The following is a 14,317-nucleotide window of genomic DNA, read 5'->3' as shown; positions in this document are numbered from 1 at the left end:
CAGGCTTTTTCTATGACCAGAAGGATCTCCTTCTGTCTCTTTGGTCAGGCATCATCAATCTGTAGTGTCAAGCCATGCAGAAGAGCTTTTCATCTCCAGCTGGTGATGCAAGATTTATACCACAGTGTTAAGGGGCACAGGAAAAATGAAATCTGAGAACCTTATTTGTGAGGGAAAAAATGCAGTTTATGAAAAAAGGAGCAATGCACACATTTGTCAAAAGCTGATAATTTATGTAAATCAGGTTGAAGGCAATTGGGCAGATGATCCTGTATTTCAGAAATATTGATTATACTTGCAGTCCATGTTTACATTCAAACTAGGGTTCGTGCAGAGTGTAGAGCCATGTTACCTGTACCCTTGTGCTCTGAGCCAGTGACTGATACAAGTACACAAGATGGAAAAAAGCTACATGGATTGAAATGTAGCTGCTGCTTGTAAGCAGTAGTCTGATCTGCCTCAGTTATCATAAGCTTCAATGTCAAAATACTTCAGTTCTGGTTACCATACAATGTTATTGTTAAAAACTGCTACTACTTTTTTTTGAATGAGTTGCTTCTCTAAACATTTATGTTCTTAGCTCTTAGTACTACAAAGGAAAGTCCACCACTCTAGGCTGGTGTTAACATCCATATTATTACTACCCATAAAACTTACTTAACCTCTGTGTCAGTGACAGAAAATACTGCTGTAGTTTTGTCTGTAGAGAGATGACTCCATGAAACTTTTCCTGGTATTAGCTGAGTGCCCATAAGGGCACTTCTGCCTTTAGCTACAGTCATTATAGACAGATTTACTGAGAGAAAAAAATACTGGCTGGAGCAAATTTCAGTGAATAAAGCCAGCTGATGCCTTGGTCGGTATTAGCATAACCACAAAATCCTCCAGTGCTCCTTGTCCTTTGTATGTGCAGGGAATAACACAAGGCTGTGAAACCAGTCTCCTCTTCTCTTAGAGCAGACATTCTTAAATCCTCTTTGCTTCTGGAAGTCAGGAGCAATGTTTGTATAGTAACTAAAGTATTGGTTCAGACCACTTTACTGCTTTCTCCTAGGTCTGGGAGCCTGTTTGTATAATGGTGTCAGATTTCCCAAATTCACATTCCTCATTTTTTTTCTTCTGCTGAAATTGATTTCTTTTTAAAAATATTGATCTTTACAGCTTTGCCAGCTGCTGCCACATTTGTGTTCCAGTCTGAAGCACTTGATTTGCTGACTGGGTGCTGGTCAGACACACAGCACCGAAATTATCAGGCTAGAACCAGGGGAATTCTGTTAGGGTAACTGAGCAAGGCCAGGGTGAAAGCAATTTTCCTAGTTCATTGTTCTGATGGCCATATGTTATTTCCTTCCTTCTTTGGAATGGCTACACAGAAGTGTGTGGTCTCATCTTGGGAATGAGATGTCTAAGGTCATTGATCAAGTCTGATAAATTTAGGCAAGGGGTAGGTGCATTTTCATTTTTCACATACATATAAGCATGCATACAAGCAAAATACATATGTAAACATTGTTGCAGTTCAAAAATTTGCTTAATCTGTGTCTACTGACCATTTTAGAAAGGCTCTAATCTCAACTGCTTAACTGCAAACTCAGTCATTCTTGCAGCAGTCAATCACTGCAATGTGTTTATTGAGCCTTAGACCTGGAGCTGAATTTAACTCTGTTTGAAACTAAAATATTCTTAACTCTTTCAGAATAAGCTTTATCACTCAGATTTAGGCATTGTTAATTTGAGTAATCTGGATTAACTGTTAGAAAAATTGATTCAGTCTAAGGATGTTTTTTCTAAGTAAACATGCAGTTCACCTCTGTCTGTTCAGAGTTCTTGTCTGAGTGTAGGGCTTTCCTGGCACACACTGGTGCAGATGGGAGAGGGCCTGGCTGTGCAGCCAGTGACGAAATCCTGGAGTTTTGTGGAAGTTTGTGCCAAAAAGAGTTGACCTTTACAGTTCAATGCATGTTCAACAGACACCTGCAGAAGACAAAGGATACGTGGAACTTTCCTTGTCAAGTACTTGCCAAGGCTACTTTATAAAGTAACATTGTAACAGTGTTACAGTTCTAATGATGCCAGAAAGCTGCAAAGGGCTGTACCATACTGAGGATGCCTGGCATGTCAGCTGGGGAAGATGACGTGGAATCCTTACTGGAGTTTTTATTTTCCTGTAACCACTAGGATATTGTTGCCATTTTTCCACCTCTGCATTGTCCTTGTTTTGAAGGATTTAATTTTATTCCAAAACAAGCTATAGTGATAGTAACACTGGTAACACCATGTTTTCAATGTTTAATTCCTTCCTTTTCTTACACAGGGCCACAACACACAGTGATTTAGTGCTACGTGCAGTAAAATTGGGGATTCCGTACAAGGTCATTCACAACGCTTCCATAATGAATGCAGTGGGCTGCTGTGGTTTACAGGTAATATTTTTGTGTATGCATACATGTTGTTTCACAACTGCTGAGCTTAGAATTGGTGAGCTCTTCTACTGCTGTGGCAGTGCATGTTGCAATCCCAAATCTGAAGATCTATAACAACTGTACACATAATCTTAGAATTTTTAACTCTTCCTTTTAGCATGCCACATGCCAGCAAAAGCCCCTTTTGATGAACTCATATGAAAATGAATAGTAACACTTCTGTTCTTTTCTGATTTCTAACTTCCTTTTGCCCCAGGAGCCTTTGGTATTTTAAGTTATTTTACAGATGAAGCTTTGCTCATGTTGGCTTCCTTCTACTACTGATGGTAAAATCAGGTAATACCTGATAAGTTTATTCTTAAATAAGGTTGTTATCCTGTAGACAGCTATGCAGATCTTGTCATATAAGAAATACATGCACAAGCCTGCATATATGTCCAACTCAGATCAAAATTCCAAAGTCTTGAATATGATGCACTTTTTCTCTTATAAATTTGATCTGTCTCCACTTTCTGCCAATCTGATGAGGGAGGAGGGATTTGCTTAGCCAAGGACTAGTAAAACAAATGACAGTTTTTGTGCATCTTGAATGGCTAAAGTAGAAAAGGTCTAGTGTTCCCCAAGAAAATACTTCCTTTTACACATGTATAGGTCCATTATTACTTTTACTTCATGAAAGATATTGTGGCAGTGTATAAATCATAACTAATCACATATAAATTAGATGAAGCTTCCTCCTCTTGTTTTCATTCATCACTTTAACATAGAACCTGCCCTCTCAAGCTTCAGAATGGTTCCCTGTGTATGGGAGCCTGAAACCAAGTTCCCACTTTACAAAAGCCAAAAGCAAGTGTAAATGTACTACAGACAAGTTGGGGGTTTGAACAATAACTTTCCATTACTGAAGGAGAAATTCCTTCCTAACAGTACAAAAAAGAACACAATTTAATTTAATTTCAGCAAACACTTGGTACATTCAAATTACTCCAATACTCCAAACTCCATTCAATATAATGCTGGCCAACAGCAGAAAATCTGTGTCAATGAGTTTGGGTATTATCTTTGGTTTTGATTAGAAATCTGAGCACCCTGTCTGACCTGGCTCAAAACCAATGCAGTGACACCTGTCCCATTAGCTAACGCTGAAGGGAATACTGCACAGCATTCACACTCTTTATAATTCTCTTGTGAGCACCTTCTTAGTGATACCTGCCTATTGCTGCAAGACGTGGGCAAAATTATCTTTTAGAAAGGAAATAGGCTTCTTGGTGTCTAAAACCTACCCAGCAGACAAATAGCAGCTGTCGCATGACTGCACTTACCAGGGTGGGTAAAACAAGAGTTGTGGCTGGGGCTCACCCTTCCCCTTTTGGCTTGACGGTGCTACAAAGTTTGCTTCTGCTATCAGGTTGTTGACAAGTAGTTTCTACTACTTGCTCTCTTTTTTACTGTTCTCTTACATTCATTAGGAAGGAAGATGCAAGGCCCAAAGAGATTTTTAAGTTTTCTGAAAGTTTGCTTCCCCCACAGTTCAGCCAGGCATAGGAAGGAGCAGTGTGTAGCTTTTAGGTTAATTGAAAAAAAAGGCCAGAAACCTAACATGAGTAGACTATAAACAGTCCATAAGGTTATTCACATGTGCAGAGTTTTGGAGATCAGATTGCTATTTCCTTATCCCTTGCTGAAGGGAGCAGACCATAAAGGAAATGTGATGTTATTCACTCTGGCATTAGTCCCCTTTTCCATTCTGGCTTGGGAGGTGCTGCCTTCTCCTAAATCCACATTGCTGTTGTCGTATAAGGCATTTTAGGAAATAGTGATTGCATTACCCGGCTGAATATAACCAGTTGTACATTTAAGTCTTGATTGCTCCTTACTGGCATAAGCAGCAGTGAGGTGTATCTTACAAAAAAGCAGCCTTTGTTTAACTAGAGTTGTGTTGGAAGTTTATAATTTCTTTCAAAAGCCTTTATGTTCCATGGCTGTCTCCTGCTATCAATTTAATTTTGGAGTTATTGTGTCTCCAATTGTAGAGTTCCTCTTAATGGGAGGGATTCTTCTTTTGCTTCACCACAGAAAAGGCTTTGCTTTTTTTCTTGTTTTAATCTGATTGTGATACAAACCCTCTCTCTCTTAGTAGAGAAAAACAGGAAACACCTTTATACGCCGTTCAGAGAGCCATGTGCGTAGCGAGCTGTAACTGCTGATTAGGCTGTCAGTGAAATGCAGCCACAGCACAGTCTGGTCACAAAAGAACATCTTTGGTCATCAGAGCAATGTTTCTGTGCAGCCAACAATGTTCTGGTACTGTGCAGTTTTCCTGTACAGTGATTTAGTGAAGTTGGTACAGCATCAGTGATGGTTTCTTACCTTCATTCCATAGTTGTAGTTCTTGCCAAATAATAAAGAGGGGTGCATATCTATTTTCAAATACTTTTTTTTAATCTGTTCTCCTCGTTTAACAGAATTAGTGAAGCTGTTTTGGAATACTGAAAAAAAGAGTGGGGTTTTAATTTTGAAAATTAAACTTCTTGTAAGCTCTCACAGTCTGTGCTGGGATAGTATAACTTAGCAAAGTGGTAGTCTTACTGTACATAAGGCTCTGTGATTTGCTGTGCCTCTCTCTTACACTGTTTTTGCAGTGCTTCACTGTAACAGATTTTTTCTTTCAAAGGCTGAAGAAGCTTTTTTCCCTTAAATGAATACAGTTATGGGAGAGAAGCCAAGAAATGTGCTCCTATGTCAGTGCCTCTTAGCATGTTCTCTGCAGGTTCACCTCCCTTGTCTGGAGTCCGCCACGTGGGTGTGTTTGTCAGTCTGACTCCTGTTGTAGTGGGGAGCAACCACCAGTGAGGACAGTCAGGCACTTTGGTACCTGCAGACACTGCCAGGGAAGCACAGGCTGTACCTGTGCCCACTCTCAGTTTTTCAGAATAGGGCTGATTGCTAAGGCTTTTAGCCCTAGAATAAAGAGGCAGGAAAATGAGGCTCTCTAATTTGCATATTTCTCCTTCATTTCTAATGTGCATGACATCTGGGTTGGTTTGGGAAGGTCACTGGCCGGAGTGGTGCTCTCAGGACAGAATTCTCTCTGACCCAGTGCTGGTAATGTGTCCTTGAGGTAGAACTGGTGCTGGTCAAACACATCTGGAATATTCTGCATCACACTGACCTGTGGTGCATGTGAAGGAATGATGCAACTTGAAATGGCTTGAGATCATGGCACTAACATAAAGAAAGAGGACTGAGAACTGAAGTGCAAAGCTGGAGGCAAGTCACAGGATGAGATAAAAGGCTAAAATGAGATGCTCATTTCTGAATGGTGTTGCTCGTTTTGAAAGCATTTGGTTGGGTAGCTAGGAAAAAAACATGTTACAGCAAAGAGCTGTCTTTCTTTTGAGATGTACCCACTTTCCAGCTGAATAGCTTCAGAACAAACATCTGCATGTGCCCTTGCTTCTTTCAGTGACGCATCTCGGGTTTTTTGTTTGCAGTCCACTTAATTCTTGTAAGACAATTACAGTTATAAAATAGAAAATAGCCTTTTTGCTAGCAGCCAGTCACTTAAATGCAAAAGCAATGCTTACTGTGTTATTTTTGTTTTTGCTGAACAGGTGAGTACATTTCCAGTGTCAAGTTGAAAAACGCTACTTAAAGATGAAGAAGCTGAAGGATGCTATCATTAATGACTGTGCTCATAGTCAAATAGAAACCCTGTAGTAGCTGCAGGAGTGGAGCCTCTGAGTCCCACCCTCTCTATGTGCCCTAATCTTCAAAAACACTCTGCTCTAATAGGAGGGACTGTACACAAAATTACTGACTGTTAAACTGTTTTCCATCACTGTTTTTTCAGTTACGAACAGCTTCTGAGCCTTTAAGAAGTTGACATTTGTTTCTCAAGCCAATTAAAGGTTAAATAATCAGTGCTAGTCACAATATTTCATTACTCACAATTGCTGTCCAACTTAGTGCTATTTGTCACCAGCAAACATGACCCAGAAACATCTATTTAATCGGGTTTGGGTTATTTTTTTTTCTTTTAGATATCTTAATTTCATATTAGTAACCCAAGTCACCTTCAGGGCAGGAAGGAAACATTGCTTGATATTGACAGAAAGAATCTTAGAAGGTTTTTAAAGATAAGGTGACATTACCTTGGGAGGCAAATCCTCTCCTATGCAAGTTTGCTTTCTCAGTGTTTTGATAGCTGAATTTTGTTCTGCTTGTGGAGTGGCTATTTCCTAAGCAGATTCAAGAGGCAGCCAAAGCAAAATGTGCTTGTCCCTTCAACTGATTTTATGTGATTTGTCTCAGCTGCCTTCAGAAGACTGCAATTATATGGAGTGGGTTTCCCTCAGCCAAATGTGTTTTCTTCCCAGTTCCTTTCTCTCTGGCGTGTACTGAGGGCACTAGAAGTTTTTGGGACAGCTAGGGTGATCTCTCAGCTTGCAGTACAAAAAGGAGTCAAAGCCACATATAGGTGAATGGTAAAACATTTCAGTTTCATGTGAAGGTTCTCATGAGAGGCATTTGAAGTTGCTAAAGGTCTGTGACACTAAATAAGGTAGTGTAATGGGCTAGAGCTAGGCTTGTGGTTGTTTCATATGACCAATTCCAAGCAAAAACAAAGATTGAGTGATTCTGCTACCTCTTTGTTGACAATCACACAACTTCTTAAGCTGCTATCAAGCAACAATATATAATACAAAGAGCAGCAGGAGCCCTTTAATTTGATGTATGTGGTCTGGAGGGTTGTTAACAGGTTAGGGAGAATAAAGGGAAAAACCTGAATCAGGTTCCTTATCTTTGAGGATGAACATTGCATAGCATCACATCAGAACCCCTATGACAAAGACAAAGGAAATATATCTTAGCTTTTCTGGATATGCTCGTTGGGATCTATCAGGAAGTAACCTGGGATAATGCAAGGTGCTCTGTAGTCTCTAAATCCACTATTCCACGAGGAATAGTCTTAGGAGAAAAAGCCTCTTAGTTCCTACCAGTGAGTTGTGATTAGACTGAGAAGAGTCTGAATTTCCATAATTCACATAATTCCTGTGCTGTGAGAGCTATCTGCAGTGTAACCTGGGACCACAACATGGCTCGGTAGCATTTCAGCCCTGCGAGGTCTCAAGTATTTGGTTGTGTATGGTGGCAGATCAGAAGAATGCAGTAACTCCTTTTTTTGGGAAGAACCAGACCTGTGACTAGTTCTGAAGCTATTTGAAATATTAGGAAAGGAGATAGGTTCATAAGTGAAAAATTGCTGTGTCACCATTGAAGCTGATACAGCAATAATTCTGGGAAAGATGCTGTAAAAATAGATGTCTGTGTTTTGAAATGTTTACTTCTTGGTTTCTCTGCAGCTGTTGGCCAACTGACCTTTACTATTATTTTGCATCTTCTCTCCTGCTTGCTTTAGTACTTTCTAGAGGGGATGGTGGATCTTCCTTTTTTTAATTTCCCTTTTTAGTCTCAGCTTGTTCTGTCTTTTATGCCCTAAATTTTTGTGGTGATTGACCACACCATGATTTCAAGTGAGGACAATTGATCAGGACAGTTTCAGGTATCTGATATCAGACTGGTCTTTAACAAAGTGGCTCAGCAGTTTCATTGAAATTACACTTGCATGAAGACTTTCCAGGGTGAGATCATGGTACTTCCTCTCACAGTTCATTCTGGCCTCTCAATTTGCAGTCAATTCTGCTTGTATAAACAAGAAGTAAAATAAGAAATAGCATTAATAGAAAGCTTAAAATACTAACAGAAAACAAGCATCAAAAGTTGCCAATCATTCTTTCATATCATATGTGTGTAAATAAAATAGGAAGTTATATCTTGTTCTGAGGTGATGTAACTGTGAGTTGAAGAGCAGCTTTCTGCAGTGTTTTGTGAGGCAGAAAACTCTAGCAGCAGGGCATTGCTTCAGAGTGGAGTGCTGGCTTCCTTTGCTGACCTGAGCTATTGCATTGCAAAATTTGAGTGCACAGAGTTTTGCTTAAGCTAGTTACTACCTGGGGGAGGGTGCGGAGAAAGGGGTATTTCCAAAGACTGAGGTCTTTCAAAAGGACCTTTTGAAACTTTTCTGTGATGTTTTTGAGCATTGAGGAGAAGGTGAGAAGTTTGGTTTCCAAGCTGAAAACATGAAATATCTGTCCAAGCATTTCACTGAGCCCCTTTGAAATTCTGGCACTTTTGTGCCTGAGCAGAATGTAGGCACTCTAACAAATCTGCTCACAGTGCAAGTGTGATGCCTGAGATGTTGAGGCTTGTACAGACCACACATTGCCCACTCCTAAGCCCCACATGCTTCATGTAGAGTGCAGCACACACAAGTTGGCTGTGAAATTTCATTTGCTGCTGCCTCTCTTTAGAGCTGTGCCAGCCACTGTACAGCCAATCCCTGATCTCTGCAAATACACACAGCTCATCATCTTACTGAACTCCTGAACAGTCTCAAAGCATGGCAGTAATCCTTAGTTGTGTTGTAACACTCCTTGGTTAACAAACATGTCAGACAGCTCTATTTCAGTGAGAAGCATGATTCCTGGAATTCTGGGACCCTCTGCAGCCTTTTTTGGTTGGTGGAAAGAATGCATTTTAATTTCAGTGGGTTTTGTCTTTAGTGGACATGCTGTCTTCTGTAACTCCTGAATCCTTAGAATAGTAGTGCAAGTTTTGGCATTTACTGCTCTCTCTGCTGCAAGGGCTTTCTTGGAAGTCAGATACTTCATTCACAAGTTCAAAAGGTGAAAATTAGAGCACAGCAGAGGAAATTAAATTAGGAACAAATTGAATTCTGCATGAGGAAGGTGAGCATTTAAAGTGTAAGTTCTGATACAGTTATGTCCTTCTTAATGCAGGCTTGCCCTGGTGAAGAGCAGCTCCTATGTTTGCTTAAATGTCACACATCTGCAGAGATCAAATACTGGATGAGAAAGAAATATTGGTTTGTGTCTGTAGAAGTGTTTGTAAGGTAATTGGTTATAAGTATTCAAGCACAACAGAGGTATCCCACTTACAACTTCAGTTCCTCAGCATTCAGATTGATAGTGTACCAGGGACTTTCCAAAGCAGTATTCTCCTTCTGTAATTTAAAGTAAGGATATGGGCACATTAATCCTAGGATATCTGTTCTTCACAAGTTTAGTTAGTAGAGGGGTATAAACTGGGAAAGCATTTCCAGGAGGTCAATAAAATATGTCCTACTCTATCTTATTGGTGTAGAAACTACTTCTGAGCTTTCCAGGTGCTGAGAAAACAGGTGTATTTATTTGAGACTAAGTACAGTTTTCTGTAGTGTCAATCCTTCATGAAGGTGTTCTGAAGGTATTTCTACTGAATAGACAGGCAATTTCTGACAAAAATGTTTTACTCTTTTTTGACATCCAGGCTTCAGTATTAATGGAAAACCCTGTAAACAAAGGACAGATTAGTGAATGATTGGCAAGGAAAAGGATCACTTGCTTAACTTCTTGTTGGCAGAGGATGGAGGATCTTTGTAATGAGTAATGGAAAAGAGAATGATAACAATCAGAATTAGCACTGTATGGTGTAAAGTTGAATGTCCAACTCATTCTTAACATGTGGCAGGGTGGTTTAGGAGTTCTGATTCCCAACAAAATACCTCGCAGATATTAACATTTTTCCCATTTCTGCCTATCCTTTCCTTTCCTAAAGGGCAGAGGTGGAAGGTTTTTTCCTTGGTTTATCAAAATGCCAAAGGGGCAAGGTAAGAAAGATTTAAGGTTAATTGACATTTTCTCTCCCGAACAAGGACTGATGCTTTGGGGAAGTGGCTGCAGTAGTTTCAGGTGCTGATGGGGAGCACTTAGGTTGGTATCAGACATTGCATGAGATTAAAGTTATTTTGCTCCCAGATGCTCTAACAGTGACATGGAGAAAGAGAAACTTCTTGTTCTAATAGTTTTTCTACAGATTTGGTACAAAATGGGAATGAGTTCTAGGCAGCCACATGAAAAATAGGCAAAGCATAGTTTGATTTTTCTCTTAATTTTCTAGAACACAGCCTTGAAATAGCTAGCATCAGGAAAGTTACATCAGGAGCAACTTATTTGGTTCAACCTGTATTTACTGGAAGAACCTTTAGGTTGTGAAATGTACCCAGTATGTTCTTGTCCTTGTGCTAGAATGAAATACTTAAAAGAGGAAATGTTTTCAGTTATCTTCCAGGAATCTTTGAATAAATTTTATCAGCATGAATGGTTAAAATTTGAGCTTTTGAAAATAAACATGTTTCTGCTGTGATTCAAGTTCTGCTCTACCAGCATGAAGGAGTTAAAGCCACAGGCTAATGCCACAGTAACAGAAGTATGTATAGGGGAAACCCCACATGGCACAGGGCTGCCAGAGCTGCTTCTATACAGGGTCCTCTGCCAAAGCACACACAGTGCCTTTGTCTCCTTTCATGGGCTTGGAAAAGCAGCTTTTCCTTCCAGGAGTACAGAGAAAGTGAGAAGGGTAGTTCATGTAGCTGTTGTTTCTCTGGTGGGCTTGAGCAGACAGAATATTGGCAAGCACTTAAAATCCATCTGGGGTGGCCCCAGTCCAGAGCTAAATAGACCAAAACTGATGCTTGGTATTCCCCTATTTCAGGGCAAAAACTACTTCCAAGCCAGATACTGCCTTAAGTTACATATGACTTTCCCTTTTGCATCACCAGAGATAATTGGCAAGACTGTGGCTTCAAATGTCTTCAGCAAGATGAGGGACTTCCAGTAATAAATGTGTTAAGGCTGAGAATAGAATCAGTGAGTATGCTTGACATAGAATCTGCTAGCAATATTCTTTCCATATGTGCATAAACAATGTTGTACCTCTCTGCTTCCCGCACAGTCTGTCTTCAGATCTTCACATCCACTATCTCCTTAGACTGGAACTTCTTTTGCCTGCTAGAGCTTCCATCCGCAGCAAAATACCATTTAAATCAGTAGAATCAAAACATTAAATTATAGCATTATTCCAAGCTGTCTAACCTTAACCAAAGTAAGAAATAAAAAACCCTAAGCCAAAGTAAGAAACAACAAATAATAATTTTGGTGCTAATCTTACAATGTTTTTGCCTTTAAAAGGACTTCAGAATTGAGTAACAATAGCAAGTAGAAATTGAAAGTTATTAATTATGCATTGGAAAGGTGAATGTAGTAAAAACTTTACAGATAGTTCATTACTTGGCCTTTAATATTATTGAGTGCTCTTAGTTTTTTCTTATTGCTCATGTGTGTTACTGCATTTGCTTTGTTTTACAGTTGTACAATTTTGGAGAAACCGTTTCCATTGTGTTCTGGACCGATACATGGAAGCCAGAGAGCTTCTTTGACAAGATTGAGAAGAACAGGCGGAATGGAATGCACACCCTGTGCTTACTTGGTGAGCAGCAGCCACTCTCCTGCCTTTTAGTTTATGTATTGAATGTTTACCCAACTGACTAAATCACCAGATAAGCAAATGTGGCATTAAAAAGGTTAGTGCTGATAAACTTCAAGCTGAAAGTGACTTCATGGATGTAGAACCAATTTGGTAAACTGGGCACTTAGAATCTTGGGGTTTTGCATTTTAACCCCTTTCATCTGGGTCGCTTTGCTTTAGAAGTTGATTATGTAACAAGGAATACTTATTTGAGGTTAAAAATGTATCCAGCTTTCTCTATTGAGGGGAAGAGGGTGTTTGAGTACAGGTAACATTTGGATTCCTCTTGGAAAGATTATGGTCAATTTGTTTCATAGAATTGCAGTTGGGCAGAGTCTTACCTACCTGACTCCTTCTCTATTTCACTTTTGCCCAAATCCTTTTATTTTCCCATAAAAGAAGCTTGTTCTAAATTTTGATTGGGGCAGGAAGGAAGTGCTAATGAAAGTCAGGTTCCTGCATGGCAGTGATGTAATCACTGTCGAGCAGTCAGACTGCTTTCATTCTGTGACATAATATGCTCATAATTTAGGAGTAGTCCCAATGAACTGGTGTGTGCTCAAATGTGCTAGTATTTAACTATCTTATGGTAAATATGCCTATTTGTATATTTACCAGGATTTTTATTTGGCTGTGTTGCTCTGAAATCTGTGAAATTTACCCTATTTTTGGGTAAAATCACATGCATAAAGTCACAGGATTTTGAGATTAACTAACAGATGAAACAGTACAGTGTGATCCATATTCTTATAGCTAAATATAATATTATAATATTAATAATAGCTAAAATGTTGTTAAAGCTTCACCTGCATAGAAAACGAAGTGGGAAGTTTGTAGGAAAGCTGTGTTTTAATGTGTTTTGTTTTACAGATATTAAAGTGAAGGAGCAGTCTCTGGAGAATCTCATGAAGTGAGTCACCATTTTGAAAATACATAGAAACACAAAGTGCCCCTACAAAGGTTTTTTTGTACAAGAAACAAAGGTTCTTTGCCCATAGTCTAATACTGAACTTACCTGCCTTCTCTCGTGCTTCTTGGTGGCCACTGTCTTTTGTTTCTTTCAAGGAGTGAAACTCTTTTTTTCCTTGCAATAGGGCCTGGCTTTATTTACAGTAACTGAATAGAGTTGCAGCAGAACATGATCTTTTTTGTAACTGTTCCTGTGAGAAGCACTAAGTCAGAAAGGGATAGGCTTTCCTCTTGGTGAATGAAGTGTTATTTCTCTACTGTTCTGTCACCTCCTGAAATAGATTAGTATCTGAAACAGCGTTCTAATTTTATTCTTTGTACACTGGCTGGAACAGTGCAAAGTGCAGAATGCATAACACCCTTCTTAAAGAGTTAAATAAGCAATATACAGAAAATGCTCTTATGTTCGTTTAACTGTGTTCAAAAAGCTTTTGCCACATCTTACTCATCTCTGCAATCTGTATGTTTTCACAGTGGTGAATATAAATGGCTCCTCTATACACATGCTGTAACTGGTCTAAATTAACATTTATGAAGCCTCACAGTATCATTGAGGTTTGTTTATTCTGGAGTTTCAAAATAAAATCTGTTTGACTGAATCCACAGTTGGCAAAGAAAGCAGCATTTCATTTAAGAATATATTTCTAGTCTGTAATCATCTGTCTACAGGGCATTTAACAGAAAAACAGTTGTATGCCCTTGGATTTAAGTCTAATGCATCCTTCAAGAGTAGCTGCAAAACCTGCATCTTGCTTCTAGCAGCTGAATTTGCTTTTAGGATCTAAATGATCTGGCAGCTGGAGCCCAGCTGCTTCACAGGTGTGGTGAGAGCACAACAGATTTCTGTATTCTTTAAAAATTCCACTCTTGTCTAAAAGACCCAGCCTGAGAGCTAACCTGTTGGTCTAGAGGTCTCTTGAAATAAGCTATAAGATTGCTGGGGATAACAAAATGGGTTATATGTAAAATTACTCTGCTTTTCCTTCCCTGCAGAGGAAGAAAGATTTATGAGCCACCACGTTACATGAGTGTGAATCAAGCTGCAGAACAGCTTCTTGCCATTATCCAAAACAGAAGGCTCCAAGGAGAAAAACCAGGTATGATTGGACTGCTTCTGTCTGCTACCACCCCTCTCCAGTCACACCTCTTGATGAGCCTCTGAACTCCACTCCCCTCCCCTGACTCCCAGAATTCTGCTCTGCAGTGGATTTGGGCTGCCTTAAATCCCAGTCACGAGATGGATTTAGCCAAGCTTGAGCCCAGCACAGTTCAGTGAGCAGCAGTGAAGCTGCACTGGTGGCTCCTGGAGCTACAGTCAAAGCCTCAGTCTGGAAACCCTGCACTGTTGCCATCCATGTGGAACTGTGAGCTCTTTGAGCCATTAGAGTTGCAGGAGGCAAAAGGATTCTGAGCATTTTAGATCAGTCAAGCTTCAAAAAATCTCAGCTCTCTTTTACTTAGATTGGTCACACTCTGCTCTCTGTGAACACCAGCAG

At 39.7% G+C, this 14,317-nt stretch overlaps 1 protein-coding gene across 1 annotated transcript in view; it reads left to right on the top strand.

The window, feature by feature from the left end:
• The window catches only part of DPH5 (diphthamide biosynthesis 5), a 19,022-nt gene that overhangs the window by 3,582 nt on the left and 1,123 nt on the right, over nt 1-14,317 (top strand). The window contains exons 3-6 of the mRNA XM_005422106.3: nt 2,315-2,423; nt 11,693-11,813; nt 12,723-12,762; nt 13,815-13,918. Of these exons, the coding sequence (XP_005422163.1) occupies nt 2,315-2,423; nt 11,693-11,813; nt 12,723-12,762; nt 13,815-13,918 (374 nt within the window). The remainder of the gene's footprint in view (nt 1-2,314; nt 2,424-11,692; nt 11,814-12,722; nt 12,763-13,814; nt 13,919-14,317) is intronic.

The sequence above is a fragment of the Geospiza fortis genome, unplaced genomic scaffold (assembly GCF_000277835.1).
Source record: "Geospiza fortis unplaced genomic scaffold, GeoFor_1.0 scaffold403, whole genome shotgun sequence".
NCBI classification, from domain to species: Eukaryota; Metazoa; Chordata; class Aves; order Passeriformes; family Thraupidae; genus Geospiza; species Geospiza fortis.
Note: the sequence above shows the minus strand (reverse complement) of the source record. Positions and strands in the feature narration are given on the sequence as shown.